Genomic DNA, 15,905 nt, shown 5'->3' with positions numbered 1-15,905 from the left:
AGACGTACATGCTAGGCATGGAACCACAGGCGATGATGCCATAGCTGACACACAGAGTAACACACACAGCAGATTCGTGTGCACAGATACTAAATTAGTGGACGTCGTCATCTTCTTCCCGCTGATCTCGAATGTACTATGACGTGCTATTTCGCCTGACGTTTTGTCCAAATTATATCGATAGATTCGTTCCACACCCTCACTACCATTATATTGACATGTCAGCAAATGGGTTTCTGAAATGCAGTACGAAAATTGTGGTTGAACATGACAATTTGATGTTGAGTTCATCGCTAGACACCTTACAAAATGTGAGGTCGTAAATATTCCTTAGGCCGACCCGTCGCACCTGCTTTGGAGGTGGGTGGCCATGGAAGGCGGTTCATTGGCCCTCACACGGGAGAAAATTTCAAAAATTGAAGCCAATTGCAAGAATTTCCGGGCATTTGGTTCATTTTCAGGGAAACTACAATGAAAGACTTTTTGATTCTGCAACAAACCAAGAAGATTCTACGATTGGGGACAAGGATTCTTCATTGTTCACCACGTTTTCGCTGAGTTGTGATCATCTCGCTTTGTTACAGTGTGCTCCAAAAGAATCGGCCACAAAAGTGGAGTGGCCTCAGCCGCCCCAGCCCCAGCGGCTGTGACGACCTTGTTTGGGCCTAGTGCATTGTGGGCAATGTCCAACCAGCCTGTATAGTTTCAATTGAAGTGTGTGTTTCAAAGACTGAAGGAGATGTTGCACTGTCTCTGCTGCATAGAATTTAATCTAATATGTAGTTATTGTATCACATCGCTGGGCCGTAGGAAATGTCCTTGCCTGGAGTCCTGGTCGTGACGGGAATTTTTCTTCGGACTTTTGTTTCCTTTTTCCATTCCCTCAAACTAAGGAAATGAATCCTGATTTTCCATATGATGTTGTTTGTTCCTTGCAGCAGCCACGACACCACCACCAGTATCTACTACAACAGCAGTAGGATATCAGATTGGTGGAGGATGTCCTGATGTGAGCACAGGTTTTGGAATATGTCCAACGAATTGTGATGTAGATGCAAACTGTACTACAGCAGGAGAGTTATGTTGTAAAAATCAATGTGGAAGTTTGCAATGTACTGCAGTATGTACACTACAACAATGTCCTGTCAAGTGTGCCATGTACACTTTGGATAGCAGAGGTTGTCAAACATGTACTTGCATTGGTAAGTCTCAAACATCCTGCAAACTGTGCACGCTCTAAATTTCTCTTCTTTGTCTCAGACCATTGTTTCATCCGCTGTCATAACCTCTTACCTGCATGTCATAGCTATTCTACAGTGCCCATTTTGTCCAAATCATATCGATAGATTTGTTCCACACCCTCCCTACCATTATATTGACATGTCAGCAGATGGGTTTCTGAAATGCAGTACGAAACTTGTGGTTGAACATGACAATTTGATGTTGAGTTCATCGCTAGACACTTTACAAAGTGCGAGGTGGTAAATATTCCTTTGGCAGACCCGTCGCACCAAGTTTGACGGTGGGCAGCCATGGCCCGGTGGCGGGTTCCGGCGGCCCTCCCACAGGATTCTTCATTTTTCGCCATGTTTGCGCTAAGCTGTGATCATCACGCTTTGTGAAAGTGTGCTAAAAAAATCGGCCTCAAAAGGGGGGGTGGCCCCAGCCGCTCCAGCCGCCCCGGCTGTGACGACCTTGTTTGGGATTAGTGCAGTGAGAGCAATGTCCAACCAGCCTGTAGAGTTTCAATTGAAGTGTGCATTTCAAAGACTGAAGGAGATGTTGCACTGTCTCTGCTAGGATTTCATCTACATGTAGTTTTAGTTTATTCTTTTTATCACATCCCTGGGCCTTGGCAAAATTATAATTAACCCTTTGCCGGTCTAACTCAATGTTTGTGAGGGGTGGTCACGCAAATACAGGTACACACAACCAGCAATAACTCAAGAACCATGTGATGTAGGTATGGGTAAACCATATATTTTCAAAATCTGTAAGCCTGAACGCGTCCAGAAAATTCAAATATGACTAGGTCCAGGCAAGGATAGGGCCCATGGTAGCTGTTGTGTATCACTGGCCGATTATCTATGTCAGTCCATAACACACAACAAGAGCTTCGGTTGTTGTAGCTTGACTCTGGTCAAGGCTACGAGAGATCATTTCAAGTAATGAAGTCGATGATAAGAAGAAATTCGGCAGCTCTTTCACCAACCGGAAAGAGCTCTTTGTTTCGGGGGAAAACAGCAGCAACACCATTACGAGCACACTGTTACCAAATATGAATACTACAGAAAAAAGGTGAGTACGGTGCTGGCCCAATTCGGCACTAGCACCCCGAAGAGAAAATACAGCGTACAACAATACAGTACGCATAGCAGATTTAGGCGCACGATGCGCAAATAAGGAGTTGATTAGATTATTCTCGCGATTCGCGACAGTAGCCCTTCAAGTTGGGAGGAAATACAAGTGCGAATGAAATACACGCATATCACAGCACGAAGGGCATACCAAGTTCGTGATGGAGCTGAAGTCGTACGATAAACAATCAGGTAAGGGCTACGTCTTTACAAGGAATGTAGGCTCTCTACAATACCGCCATTGAACACCAACACCTCGCCATCGGCGGTACGCCAGCAGCAGCAATTCCCATTCCACGATATCGCAGTTTCGGTTTGCTCATCTCAGCGCTGCTCGCGTCAGATTCACTCTCGCTCAGATGAGTACTCAGGCGCGAGCTTACGCATGTCGTGATTCTCCCGGCCAGGCGAATCAGCTGATCGCACCTGACGCGTCCTTGTGACAGTCGCTGTCGCCGTGTCGGCAGCAAGAAGGCTTCCTCTCTGTTTGGAGAATTTTGTTTCTTCATTCGTGGACGATATATTTTTGAACTAGCAGGACTCAACGGAGCTCCTTTTCTCAACACACTACACTGCAAAACCTCCCGGGAGATCCAGCCTGGACTGGTGATGTTACTGCTCTCAGAACGCTTGTCAAACACGGCCCAAAGAGATGCACTCGCATTCTCGAAATGCGCGCATGGCGGATGGTCGTCTTTTCCAATTTCAACAAACTTCAGTCGATCGATACGGCAAAAATTTGTATGGAAAGCATGGTTGTTTTGTACATCGTCGGAAAGCCTTGGACCCCAGCTACGCGTAGAGCGCCATTTTAGCTGTCTCCTAGCAACAAGACCCCAAAAAATGAGGGCCAAACGTACCGATACTATAGTATCGATTCGCTTATCGTAGACCGGTAAAGGGTTAATGTCCTTGCCTGAAGTCCTGGTCGTGACGGGAATTTTTCTACGGATTTTTGTTTCCTTTTTCCATTCCCTCAAACTAAAGAAATGAATCCTGATTTTCCAGTGTGCTCCAAAAAAATCGGCCACAAAAGTGGAGTGGCCTCAGCCGCCCCAGCCCCAGCGGCTGTGACGACCTTGTTTGGGCCTAGTGCATTGTGGGCAATGTCCAACCAGCCTGTAGAGTTTGAATTGAAGTGTGCATTTCAAAGACTGAAGGAGATGTTGCACTGTCTCTGCTAGCATTTCATCTACATGTAGTTGTAACTTATTGTTATCACATCGCTGGGCCATAGAAAATGTCCTTGCCTGGAGTCCTTGTCGTGACGGGGTGTTGTTCGTCGGACTTTTGTTTCCTTTTTCCATTCTCTCAAACTAAAGAAATGAATCCTGATTTTCCATGGATGTTGTTTGTTACTCCCAGCAGCCACGACACCACCACCAGTCAGCAGCAAACCACCACCAGTATCTACTACAACAGCAGTAGGATATCAGATTGGTGGAGGATGTCCTGATGTGAGCACAGGTTTTGGAATATGTCCAACGAATTGTGATGTAGATGCAAACTGTACTACAGCAGGAGAGTTATGTTGTAAAAATCAATGTGGAAGTTTGCAATGTACTGCAGTATGTACACTACAACAATGTCCTGTCAAGTGTGCCATGTACACTTTGGATAGCAGAGGTTGTCAAACATGTACTTGCATTGGTAAGTCTCAAACATCCTGCAAACTGTGCAGGCTCTGAATTTCTCTTCTTTGTCTCAGACCACTGTTTCATCCGCTGTCATAACCTCTTTCCTGCATGACATAGCTATTCTACAGTGCCCATTTTCTCCAAATGATTTTCATAGTTTACGTCCTGACACCCTCCCTACCGTTACATTGATATGTCAGCAGATGGGTTACTGAAATGTAGTAGAAACATTGTGGTAGAACATGAAAATTTGATGTTCAGTTCATCTCTTGACCTTTTCCAAAGTGCGAGGTGGTAAATATTCCTTTGGCAGATCCGCCGCACCGACTTTGGAGGTGGCCGGCCATGTAATGGGGCGCTGGTGGCCCTCCCGCGGGAAAAATTTCAAAAATTGAAGCCAATTGCAAGCATTTCCAGGCATTTGATTTCTTTCCAGTGAATCTGCAATGAAAGACTTTTTTTGATTCTGCTAGAAACTAAGTAGACACTTTGATTGGGGACAAGGATTCTTCATTATTCGGCACGTTTGCGCTGATCTGTGATCATCTCGTTTTGTTAAAGTGTGGTCCAAAATAATCGGCCACAAAAGTGGGTTGGCCTCAGCCGCCCCAGCCTCCCCGGCTGTGACGACCTTATTTGGACTTAGTGCAGTGAGAGCAATGTCCAACCAGCCTGTAGAGTTTCAATTGAAGTGTGCATTTCAAAGACTGAAAGAGATGTTGCACTGTCTCTGCTAGGATTTCATCTACATGTAGTTGTAGCTTATTTTTATCACATCGCTGGGCCATAGCAAATGTCCTTGCCTGGAGTCCTGGTCGTGACGGGAATTGTTCTTCGGACTTTTGTTTCCTTTTTCCATTCCCTCAAACTAAGGAAATGAATCCTGATTTTCCATATGATGTTGTTTGTTCCTTGCAGCAGCCACGACACCACCACCAGTATCTACTACAACAGCAGTAGGATATCAGATTGGTGGAGGATGTCCTGATGTGAGCACAGGTTTTGGAATATGTCCAACGAATTGTGATGTAGATGCAAACTGTACTACAGCAGGAGAGTTATGTTGTAAAAATCAATGTGGAAGTTTGCAATGTACTGCAGTCTGTACACTACAACAATGTCCTGTCAAGTGTGCCATGTACACTTTGGATAGCAGAGGTTGTCAAACATGTACTTGCATTGGTAAGTCTCATAGTTACTCGGTAGAATGCTATGTTATTTGGTCTTTGTTGTTATATTTTCTCGAGGCACATTCAGTCTCATTGAGCCATATGTTTGTGACGTTCTAGATGCTGGCTCCAAGACCGTTTGCAACTATTTTCTGGTGAAAAGTGGCTTTATTCTTGCAGGATACCTGAGCAGATGCGTGTGTGTGTATATGTTAGCTTGTGTACCTGTGCCTGTGTGTATGTGTGTGTATGTGTGTGGGGGTGGGGGGGGGGGGGGGGTGGGGGGCGTGCATGCATGTGTATTGTTCTATGAGAAGGTAGTGAAAGTATCCTTTGCAAGGCAATTTCTTTGGAAATCTAAGCATTGTTGTGCGGATTGTAGTTATCCCGATACCACTAAGGAGAAACAAACAGTCAGGAGATTACTGTTAGTGTTGCTCTTGTTACACTTGTCAATTTTCTTTGGTTTATGACGAAGGTTTATGCGGCTTGACCCCAGGGGGTGGTGCCGGCATTCCCACGGGGATGCGGATAACTCGACCTCCAGCCGATTCCGATTCTCACTCGAGCCGTGAATTTTTTTAACATTAGGCCATGTAAAATATATTGATTGTTTATCGTCAGATTTTCCCGAGAAATCGGGGTGGACGGGAGGTTTTTAATTTTATTTTTATTATGCATTTATGGCTGTAGGGCAGGTGTTCGCAACCCCAGAGGATAATGGAAAGTGGAACAACCAACGTTACATAGAAAAAACGAAGAAAATCAGGCAGCTTATGATCAGTTTCACTTTTCAAGCCCATAGCAACTAAGTTATGGTTCAGTCTGTGGACTTGACCTTCGAAAATCTACGGCCATGCCGATTGGAGGCTGTAGACCACAGTACATACAGTACATTTACCAGTAATAAAAAATATAATAATTCGGCGGGGAGGGTGAAAATTTGGGGCAGGCGCGGACGATAAACAATCAATTTTTTTACTTGGCCTTATGTTTTATGACGAAGACAAATGAATAGAGTGATTTAGCACAAATTTCTGTCGCACATTTTCGCCTTTCAATTCCATGTCTGTGTTCTTTTGCCTTCGTCTTACTGATTGTCCTCATATTCTTGTTGCTGTAGCAACACCACCAACCACTAAAGCAACAACTGTACCACGAACTACCCAACTGGTGGCTCAAACAACTGCGATTCCAACATCAAATGTCACTATTGGTGGAGGCTGTCCCAAACAATCTGGTGGTTTTGGAATTTGTCCTTCTAATTGTGGTCCTAGTAAACCTTGTACAACAACTGGTGACCAATGTTGTGCAAATACATGTGGTGGTACAGTTTGTACAAAGCCATGTGCAGTGTTGACTTGCTCCAGTTCATGTACGGCATACACTAATGATGTACTGGGATGTCCAACATGTACTTGTGTTGCCGGTGAGTTTGAAGAACACACAGCAGTTGAGGAATGCTAGCCTCAATTCGTTTCCCAACAGTTCCAGTTGATGAAATGGGATGGTTTTGATTTTGTGCTCCTCTGGAGAATCCTTTGAAGTATAGTAGAACGTCGATTATCCGGGCGCGTCAACTATCCGGATGATCGATTACCCAGATTGCCTGGTCGGACTGTGCAATTTAAAAATTAGCCGCTTTTTCGAGGTTTTTGCTGATATTCCGCACTCGGAGCATTATTCCAGCTATGCACAAGATGTATTACAACAGGTTTGAGCTAAAGGTATAACGATAGTGCCATTTTTAGCGGCTGGAATGCACCTAGCTCCTGTTGTACTGCCGCTAGAATGAAAAAAAATGATGAAAACATGCGGGAATAGGCATGTTTTAGATGGACGTGTGACTGCTCCCTTATCCGAACATTCCTCTCATCTGAACCTCCTGTAGACTCTGGCGGCCTGCGCCCCAAAGGGTGCAGATAATCGGCACTCTACCGTACGTCGAACGGTCTTGATCCAAGGATGCTGCAAAGAGAGCAGCCATGAGACTTTCACTTAGATATCCATCGATTTTGGACACTCCAAACGATGTTCTAGCAATCTAGGTTTAGCTACACGAAATCAAAACTGATTCCTCAAGGTAATATTCCACACCTTTCTGTCTGTGCATTACCTCTTTCCTTCCTGGCCTATGTCATTGGGCTTTCTGAGTTTCCAGAGAATGTGTTCAGTTGGTAAACATTTGAATGGCCAGCTATAAATGAATGTATTCCTATTTCACTTCAAGTCAACAGATTTTCTGGATACATGACATGTCGGGTATACCGAGTCTCATGAAAGTATGAAAAACATTACACTCAACAGGCATGTCTGTCAGAGTACAAAACAACCTCCTCTCACATTCTCCTTTATCGTGTTACTCAAACTGAATTGATTTGTACAATTAAAACAAACAATTAAATAGTTATGAAGTTATGAAGTTCTAAGTTCAATTTAAATAGTTTGCAGGCAATCTGCCTACACTCAAGATAGCACTGCCTTTCGCACAAATCCATTAGAAGTATCGTAAGTGCAAGAAGTGCAATGAACCTGTATGAAGCGTCCTTCAAGATTTTAATACAACTATTGTTTTTGAATTGAATTGTCCGTGAGTTTAACTTTTTTTGTGTTCCTCTTTGTTGTGTCATAGTTGCAACCACTCCAGCATCCACCAAACCTGCCACAACTGCAGCTGTTACAAAGCCAGCCAGTACACCTGCACCACAAACTACCCAACTTGTGGCTCAAACAACTGCAATTCCAACATCAAATGTCACAATTGGTGGAGGCTGTCCCAAGCAATCTGGTGGTTTTGGAATTTGTCCTTCTGATTGTGGTCCTAGTAAACCTTGTACAACAACTGGTGACCAATGTTGTGCAAATACATGTGGTGGTACAGTTTGTACAAAGCCATGTGCAGTGTTGACATGCTCCAGTTCATGTACGGCATACACTAATGATGTACTGGGATGTCCAACATGTACTTGTGTTGCCGGTGAGTTTGAAGAACACACAGCAGTTGAGGAGTGCTGGCATGAACACATTTCACTTTGCAAATTTGCGAAAGTAGAACATAGTGGATTTGTGAACACGTCGACTGGTCTTGATGAAAGAAGCCTATGAAAAGACCATTTTGTGAGATCTTTTTCAAGATGGGTATCTGCTCATTTTTGGGGTTTCCTATGAAATCACATGCTGGGATGAGAAAGAGCATTTGGAGACTAGTTTAAAAATATGAGTATTATTTCCCCGGAATGCTATAGACAGCATGCTGTTTTGGTCATAAAGGCCTCATCAGTACAGCTACGAGCCTTAGAAGTAAGCCGAGCTGCCAGCCATGGCGCAAAGGTGGCACCACAGACATTTAGTTAAGACAACTCGTTGCTCTAGCGCCAGAGTGCTCAAATTACAAAAGGTAGCGAGCGAAGCACATGCAACAGCACAAAACAGCGAACCGACGAGATTGTTCAAGAAGACGAAAGTCGGGGAGTGGGATACCCAATCACTCATGAGTATAATTTATGATTATTCCCGTAGCTGTGCAGAAGGTGTTACTTCATTAGCCCCATCCCTCACACAAACAAGTCAACAAAGAGGCATCTTTGGATTGAGGAGTGCTGGTTTCGAAACAACTGGTTTGAAGCTCAAAGTAGAGCTGTTGTTAGCTCAGAGCAGAGCTGCAGTTAGCTCATAGCAGAGCTGCTGTAAGCTCAAAGTAGAGCTGCGGTTAGCTCAAAGTAGAGCTGCTGTTAGCCCAGAGTAGAGCTGCGGTTAGCTCAAAGTAGAACTGCGGTTAGCTCAAAGTAGAGCTGCTGTTAGCTCAAAGTAGAACTGCGATTAGCTCAAAGGTAGAGCTGCTGTTAGCTCAAAGTAGAGCTGCTGTTAGCTCAAGATAGAGCTGCTGTTAGATCAAAGTAGAGCTGCTGTTAGCTCAAAGTAGAGCTGCTTTTAGCTCAAAGTAGAGCTGTGGTTAGCTCAAAGTAGAGCTGCTGTTAGCTCAAAGTAGAGCTGCTGTTAGCTCAACGTAGAACTGCAATGCTAAATGGATGTAATATAGCGCAAGGCAGAGCCGCAGCAAGTAGCTAGATAACACCAGTTGTGAGAGTGGACCCATGAAACCAGCACTCCGTTAGCTAAGCACTATTGACGCACAGCAAGGGTCAATTAATGTCAGCACAGGCAAGCATTGCGCAGCTAGAGTTCAGTAGCTCATTACTCACCCGAGTTGGGGATCATGGCACCCATGACACGGCAGCAAGCCGGGACGATAGCTGGCGCTTACCGCTTGTTGTAGTCCGGATGTAGCATAGACACGCATCGCTCTTTCCACTGACCTGCCACTCGGAAGGAGTCGGGGGCACTGGCCATAGCAGTGGTGGTGGCTGCACCAACGTGGACTGAATGCCTGGAGTAGTTCTACTGGGATGGTACACCGGCCGCACAGACAAGAGACCGTACTGTTACTGTGAATGACTGCCTGGTCAGCTGCTGTCTGTTCGAGAGTACGAACGAGAGTTGCTCCGGTCCCTCGCGACGAGTGACAAATGGGTAGCTAACCATGGCACGGACCGGGCAGTACGGCGGTACAGACGGGCCAATGTCACTAGTAATGCCTTTACCGAATGGGTCCGTCTTGGATGAAAGCAGGAAGAGTTGCAGGCGTCCGTCACCAGGGGAGCTAGTACAGCCCCGTGTGACGCCATTAGTGAATTCGGCACACAGAAGAAATCCAAAGAAGCAGCATGGCGGCTTGGCAGAGCAGCTTGTCATGGCCATTCAGGATACTACTTTTCCGGCGTGTATCCGTCAGGTGTCGTAGGATTGGCATAGTTATAGGAAGGCGAGGGGTGAGTACAGCCGTACCATGGCATCGCTGGATTCCCTTCAACACCCTCTTCAGAAGCCACACATCTACTAAGGGGCCGGCAAACCCATTCTCAAGATGGGCTTTACGCACCACACTCACATACACAGATACAGTTCAGGGCACACTGATCATACTTGTAGTAGTTCACGCATGAATGTGCGTCCAGGAACGATGACTCGGGCAGCAAAAGCGAGCTTCCCCAGGAGGGACTCGAGTTGACGCTGGCCAATGCTGCGCTCGCTGATAGTAGCCATGAGTGGCGCATGGATCTCGGACAGCTTGTCCTCTGGTGGCCGAGCTTCGTGGCGCTCGCAGTCTAGGACAATACCAAGGAAGGTCAATGGTGGTGATGGCCCTTCGAGCTGGGATGGAGCAAAGAGGAATGCCGAGATACATGAATGGCCGGAGGGGGATGGTGAGTTGCTGGTTGGCTGCAGCCAAACCAGTGGAGATATCGAGAAAGTCATCGAGGTAATGAAGCCGGTGATCTATAGCAAATTCGTGCTGCATGATCCAGTTGACCGAGGCCGAAAGGCACAAAGCGTTCGTAGTAGTAGGAGCTTTCCCAGCGAAGTCCTGACGCCGGACTGGGATCTGCCGAAATGCACTGCGTACATCGAGCTTGGACAAATACACAGGCTGTGGGCATGACATGATGATGTTGATCGCGTTGTCAATGCTCGCGTAGTGCAGAGAGAGCGGCTCGGCAGGAATGCTGTCGTTCGCGCCGGTGTCTTCCGGACTAGACAGATGGTGGATCATTCGCAGCTTGCCGTTCTTTTTGGGGGTGGCACCAATACCAGAGCGGCGCATGAACTGAAATGGAGGTGACGAAAATGGGCCTGTGGTCTCGCTGCGGGCGCAGGAAGCAGCTAATTGCTCGGCTATAAATGCCGAGTGAGTGAAAGCCGAGGGTAGATTATTAGAGAAAACCGATATGTCGTGTTGGCCGGCAGATCCAAGAGTAAAGCCACGGCGCAGGCCATGGAGAACATACGCAATACATGATTAATCTGAGTGGCTACGTAACAGGCGGGCAAAGTGGTCAGCTAGCAGTGTGGTGTCTGCAGAGTGTATAGGAAAGAATCTACGTACCGAGTCAAGCGATTCAGTAGCCATTCTGCTAGGAGCGGCGGGGTGGGGGATTGGCTCCGCGCTGCTGCTGGTTGCACATGATGCATGGGTGGTCCTTGCCACACTGGCTGCAGGTGTGGGAGAAGCGGCACGACGACGAAGAACAGCGACCTCCATTGAAGTTGCGGCAGATTTCTTGGCCGTCGCTGGTATGGTTGCGACCACTGGAGGTAAATGCGCATTTTGGGTGTGCATGGCCTGTGAAAGCTATCTGCCATAGGTTCACGTCGATGGTGTCCAACCTCTTCGTGCCTGGTTACTGGGCCACGAGCATCCGCAGCTGGCGGTCGTACTCTAGCCACGCGCTTGGGAAGAACTGGCGGTTAGCAGTCAGGATCAACTGCTGGTACGCAATCAGGTCAGCAGTTCAGCAGTGCGGTGCAGGGCAGCAGCCGTGATAACAAACATGTATGTGGTCTATGCCTCGAGCCGGGTACCTACATGACTGTATAATTATCGTGAACCTTGCGACGCACCTGCTTCGCGTCATCCGACTCAACGATATTCAGCTGGCTATCGTTATTCGGGCTGTGCACCAGTCGCGGAATGTTGGGCCGGAAGTGTGCAAGAATTTCAGGCAACAAACTTGAAAAATCTACGAACTCCCCTCGCAAGATACTTTCTTGCACAGCCTTGGGCACAGCTGGTGCAGGTGGCTGATCGGGTGGGTTACATGAGCTTGGCCTGGCGTAGTGGCGGTAGCAGTCGCATTGCCTTGGCCTTGGGTGAGGAGCGGCACAATGCTCTCCGATAATAATATAATGGCGGCCGACAAAGCCGACTACACCTCGTCCCGTACGAGAGCGCAGATTGTTGCTTACAAGTACTAGCACAGCTAGTACACCAGTAACGTCTGGCGCTAGCCAGGGTCCACACAGCTTTAATTCCCGTAGCTATGCAGAAGACGTTACTTCAGTAACGTCTGGCGCTAGCCAGGGTCCACACAGCTTTAATTTGGCGTTTGTTTGTTTGTTTGTTTGTTTGTTTGTTTGTGTCACACTTGGCGCTATCCCGTATCTGTCCCGTACCGTACCGTACCAGCACAGAAAGCTGGCCACAATATTATTTGTTTGTTTGTGCCATCAGCATGCCCGGCGCTATCCCATACCTGTCCCGTACCATCAAGAGTACGGTACCATCAAGAGAATGAGTATATATACGAAGTGTATGGGGGAATGCATTCAGGCCGATAGTGCAGTAGCATCTTGTGTGGATTTGTGTGCGAGGCCGAGATCCCACTGGCAGGCTGGCTGGGCCGCCTGTCGACCAGCCCGGGATTCGCATGTAGGCCGATAGCATAATAATTGTAACGTATATAGATGTATAGCAGGGATTCGTATTATGTAAACGACTCCCTGCTGTATAGGGAGATTTTCTGGAAAGAAACACGAAGTAGGGAGACGAGGAAATGCTATTAGAATGGACTTTAGTTGCCGAAGAAAAGACAGGATGCGTCAGCAAAAACATACTTTGTAAGAGAGATCCCGTCATCTCCAAAATAATCCTGAACGGGCGAGTCAGCGCCGGTCACAGGAAACGTCGGAAGAGAGATCCCGTCGACTCCAGAACGTCCGTGATCGGCATAGTCAGCGCCGGTCACTAGGGGTGTGCGGATAATGCTCGAAAAGGTGGCAGATTCTGCTCGAAAAGCAGTGAAATTGGCAGAACCATACAAACCTTATGGCGGGCAATTCCTCGAATTCTGCTCCATTTCTTTATCCACATACCAAACATGCATGAAACTTACACGAAAAAGTACCGAATTCTGCCAATTTTTCTGCCGGAATTATCCGCATATGCCTACCGGTCACAGGAAACGTCAGGACAGATAATAACTTCGACTCCAGAACGCTAGCCAGGGCCATCACAGCTTTGACACGTTACATGCATGATAAGCAAGCAAAAAAGCATAGCGTAGGGCCCTGAGCTTCCAAGCTCTCTCGTTTGGTATGTGTTTGTTTGTTTGTTTGTGTCACGCCTGGCGCTATCCCATATCTGTCCCATACCGTACCATCAAACATAGCTGTCCACATACAGCTGGCCGCAATATTCAAATAGGGCTTTCAAGTGCAAGATCATAACGTGAAGCAACTTGGAAGAATGAGTATGAATGCGAAGTGTATCGGGGGAATGCATGTAGGGCGATAGTGTGGGTTCGAATCCCAGGTTGTGCCTGAAAAAAGGAGAATTGAAAAATTTATAACATCCCTATGCTTTTTTTGCCTAGGTCATTAAGGCGGTAGATGGTGTCGTATTACCCTCGACCGTACCTGTCCCGTACCGTACCGTACCATCAAAGACGGCTGGCCACAATGCATAATTCAAATAGGGCTTTCAAATGCAAGATCATAACGTGAAGCAACTTGGAAGAATTAGTATGTATGCGAAGTGTATCGGGGGATGCATGCAGGGCGATAGTGCGGGTTCGAATCCCAGGTTATGTCTTTAAAAAAAAAGGAGGAATTTATAAGAATTTATAACATCCCTATGCTTTTTTTGTCTAGGTCATCAAGGCAAAAAAAGCATTGCGTAGGGCCCTGAGCTTCCAAGCTCTCTCGTTTCAGACATTTTGGTCCTGTTAGCGAAGAGTGCAATGGTTTGATCCCAAGCCACTTTAGTATAGCATTGTCTGATCAAACACATTCCTGCATTAGGTTATACTTTTATGAATTGGGCATTTCCCATTTGCTAATCTGTAAGTGATTTCAGACAATGTAGTGAACTGTCTTTTCAATGAGCCAGCTAAATATGTATCGTGCCCATAGCCAACATCCAGTTGGTTCATTGCTATTGTACGCATTTCCCTACATCTCTACCATGTGGAAAAGGCGTATTCGGCGGTAATTGGTTCTGACTTTTCCGTCTTCTTCTCTTTGTTGTGTCATAGTTGCAACCACTCAAGCATCCACCAAACCAGCCACAACTGCAGCTGTTACAAAGCCAGCCAGTACACCTGCACCACGAACTACCCAACTTGTGGCTCAAACAACTGCAATTCCAACATCAAATGTTACTATTGGTGGAGGCTGTCCCAAACAATCTGGTGGTTTTGGAATTTGTCCTTCTAATTGTGGTCCTAGTAAACCTTGTACAACAACTGGTGACCAATGTTGTGCAAATACATGTGGTGGTACAGTTTGTACAAAGCCATGTGCAGTGTTGACTTGCTCCAGTTCATGTACGGCATACACTAATGATGTACTGGGATGTCCAACATGTACTTGTACCGGTGAGTTTACGATTTAGTTTTGGTTTCCTCTCGTAGCAGTATGCATGATTAAGTAAAGCAAAGAAGTGTCTAGAGACCGTTTTGGGCTGTGTATAATTGTGTGGGAGATGAAGTAGCTACAGTGGAGTCTGCCCCTGAGGAAGAAAGGTGTGTAGAAACTTGTGCTATAGGAGAACGTCTGTGTTCCCTATTTAGTCAGCAGTGGGATAGATGGCTGGGTCTGGGTCGACCTTGTCATTGCTCATCAGCAGAGGTCAGATTGACTGGCCGTACTGCCCTACACGAAGCCTAGTAACCACGGCAACATTTCACATTGACTCTGTCTCAAAGCATGAAAGTCAAATTTCTCTGACTCTGGGAGGAGACGGTGAGCTTTGCAAAATGGCAGGTTACTTTGACACTAGTTATGCGGAAAAAGATCAGACCGTGGCTAGACTAGACTAGACTAGAGCAGGCTAGACCCTGAGACCAGACTAGACCAGGTTTATATAATACATTATTATTTAAAATCTTGTAGGACGCATCACGCAGCTTCAAAAGTAAAAAATTAGTTGTGAGCAACACTGGCTCGCGCTCAAATCACTGCTTTTCACCAGAAAAATATTATATTTCAACGTTTCGGTCATGAAATAACCATCATCAGGAATGAAGTGGGCACACCGGTTAGGATGGGTTAATAAATGAGGAGCGCTGCGAACTGATAACAAATCACACCTGCATGCACTATGACGAGAGAGAGAACAAAATATATAGTTGCTTGTGTTATTGAACTCGGATAATGAGCCGATATTATCCACGGCTGTAACAAGATTGTGTTATTGCTTGTGTTAATATTGCCATAATAACATCCTGGTCTTGTCTTTCATTTGTCTCATTTGTGCTTGAAATTGTGAGCGCAACTATACATGGCTAAAAGGATTGGGCAAGACTTTGATGACATACTCACGGAATCCAATGGTTTGGGCAGTGATAGTTGTCATTATCAATGTGCATCTTTGCTTTTGTGTGTGTGTGTGTGTGTGTGTGTGTGTGTGTGTGTGTGTGTGTGCGCGCGCGCGCGCGTGTGCGCGTGTGCGTGTATGCGTGTGCGTGTGTGTGTGTGTGTGTGTGCATGTCTGTGTGTATGTGTGTATTTTCTCCACTTCCAGTATTGACAACTGCACCACCTACCAAACCAGCGACAACTGGACGAACTTCTACCAAACCAGCTACAACGGGACGAACTTCCACCAAGCCATCGCCCCAAACCACTGTTTCACCCACGACGACGCAACCTTCAGCCACAACACCGGCCAGCCAGATTGGTGGTGGATGCCCTGTCGTGCAGGCTGGTTTCGGCATCTGCCCCACAGACTGCAGCCGGGATAGTGACTGCACTACGGCTGGACAGCTGTGCTGCAAGAATCAATGCAGAGGTTTGGTGTGTGCTGCGGCGTGTGCCAGACTGACCTGTGCACTGGCCTGTGCTACCTTTGCTACTGATACCAGGGGATGTCCTGTGTGTGCATGTTCAAGTAAGTCATGCTGCAT

General features: G+C 46.5%; 1 protein-coding gene across 11 annotated transcripts in view; it reads left to right on the top strand.

Annotated features, from left to right (window-relative positions):
* Positions 1-15,905, top strand: part of LOC135830149 (mucin-2-like) — a 51,794-nt gene that overhangs the window by 25,358 nt on the left and 10,531 nt on the right. For 8 of the 11 annotated variants that reach the window (XM_065342550.1, XM_065342552.1, XM_065342551.1 and 5 more), the window contains 7 exons: positions 939-1,202; positions 3,723-4,007; positions 4,913-5,176; positions 6,287-6,592; positions 7,796-8,140; positions 14,034-14,375; positions 15,524-15,889. In XM_065342550.1, the coding sequence (XP_065198622.1) occupies positions 939-1,202; positions 3,723-4,007; positions 4,913-5,176; positions 6,287-6,592; positions 7,796-8,140; positions 14,034-14,375; positions 15,524-15,889 (2,172 nt within the window). The remainder of the gene's footprint in view (positions 1-938; positions 1,203-3,722; positions 4,008-4,912; positions 5,177-6,286; positions 6,593-7,795; positions 8,141-14,033; positions 14,376-15,523; positions 15,890-15,905) is intronic. The other 3 variants (XM_065342549.1, XM_065342548.1, XM_065342544.1) reach the window with 3 other exon arrangements.

Source organism: Sycon ciliatum, chromosome 13 (assembly GCF_964019385.1).
Source record: "Sycon ciliatum chromosome 13, ocSycCili1.1, whole genome shotgun sequence".
Classification (NCBI taxonomy): domain Eukaryota; kingdom Metazoa; phylum Porifera; class Calcarea; order Leucosolenida; family Sycettidae; genus Sycon; species Sycon ciliatum.
This window is presented reverse-complemented; position numbering and strand designations above follow the sequence as displayed.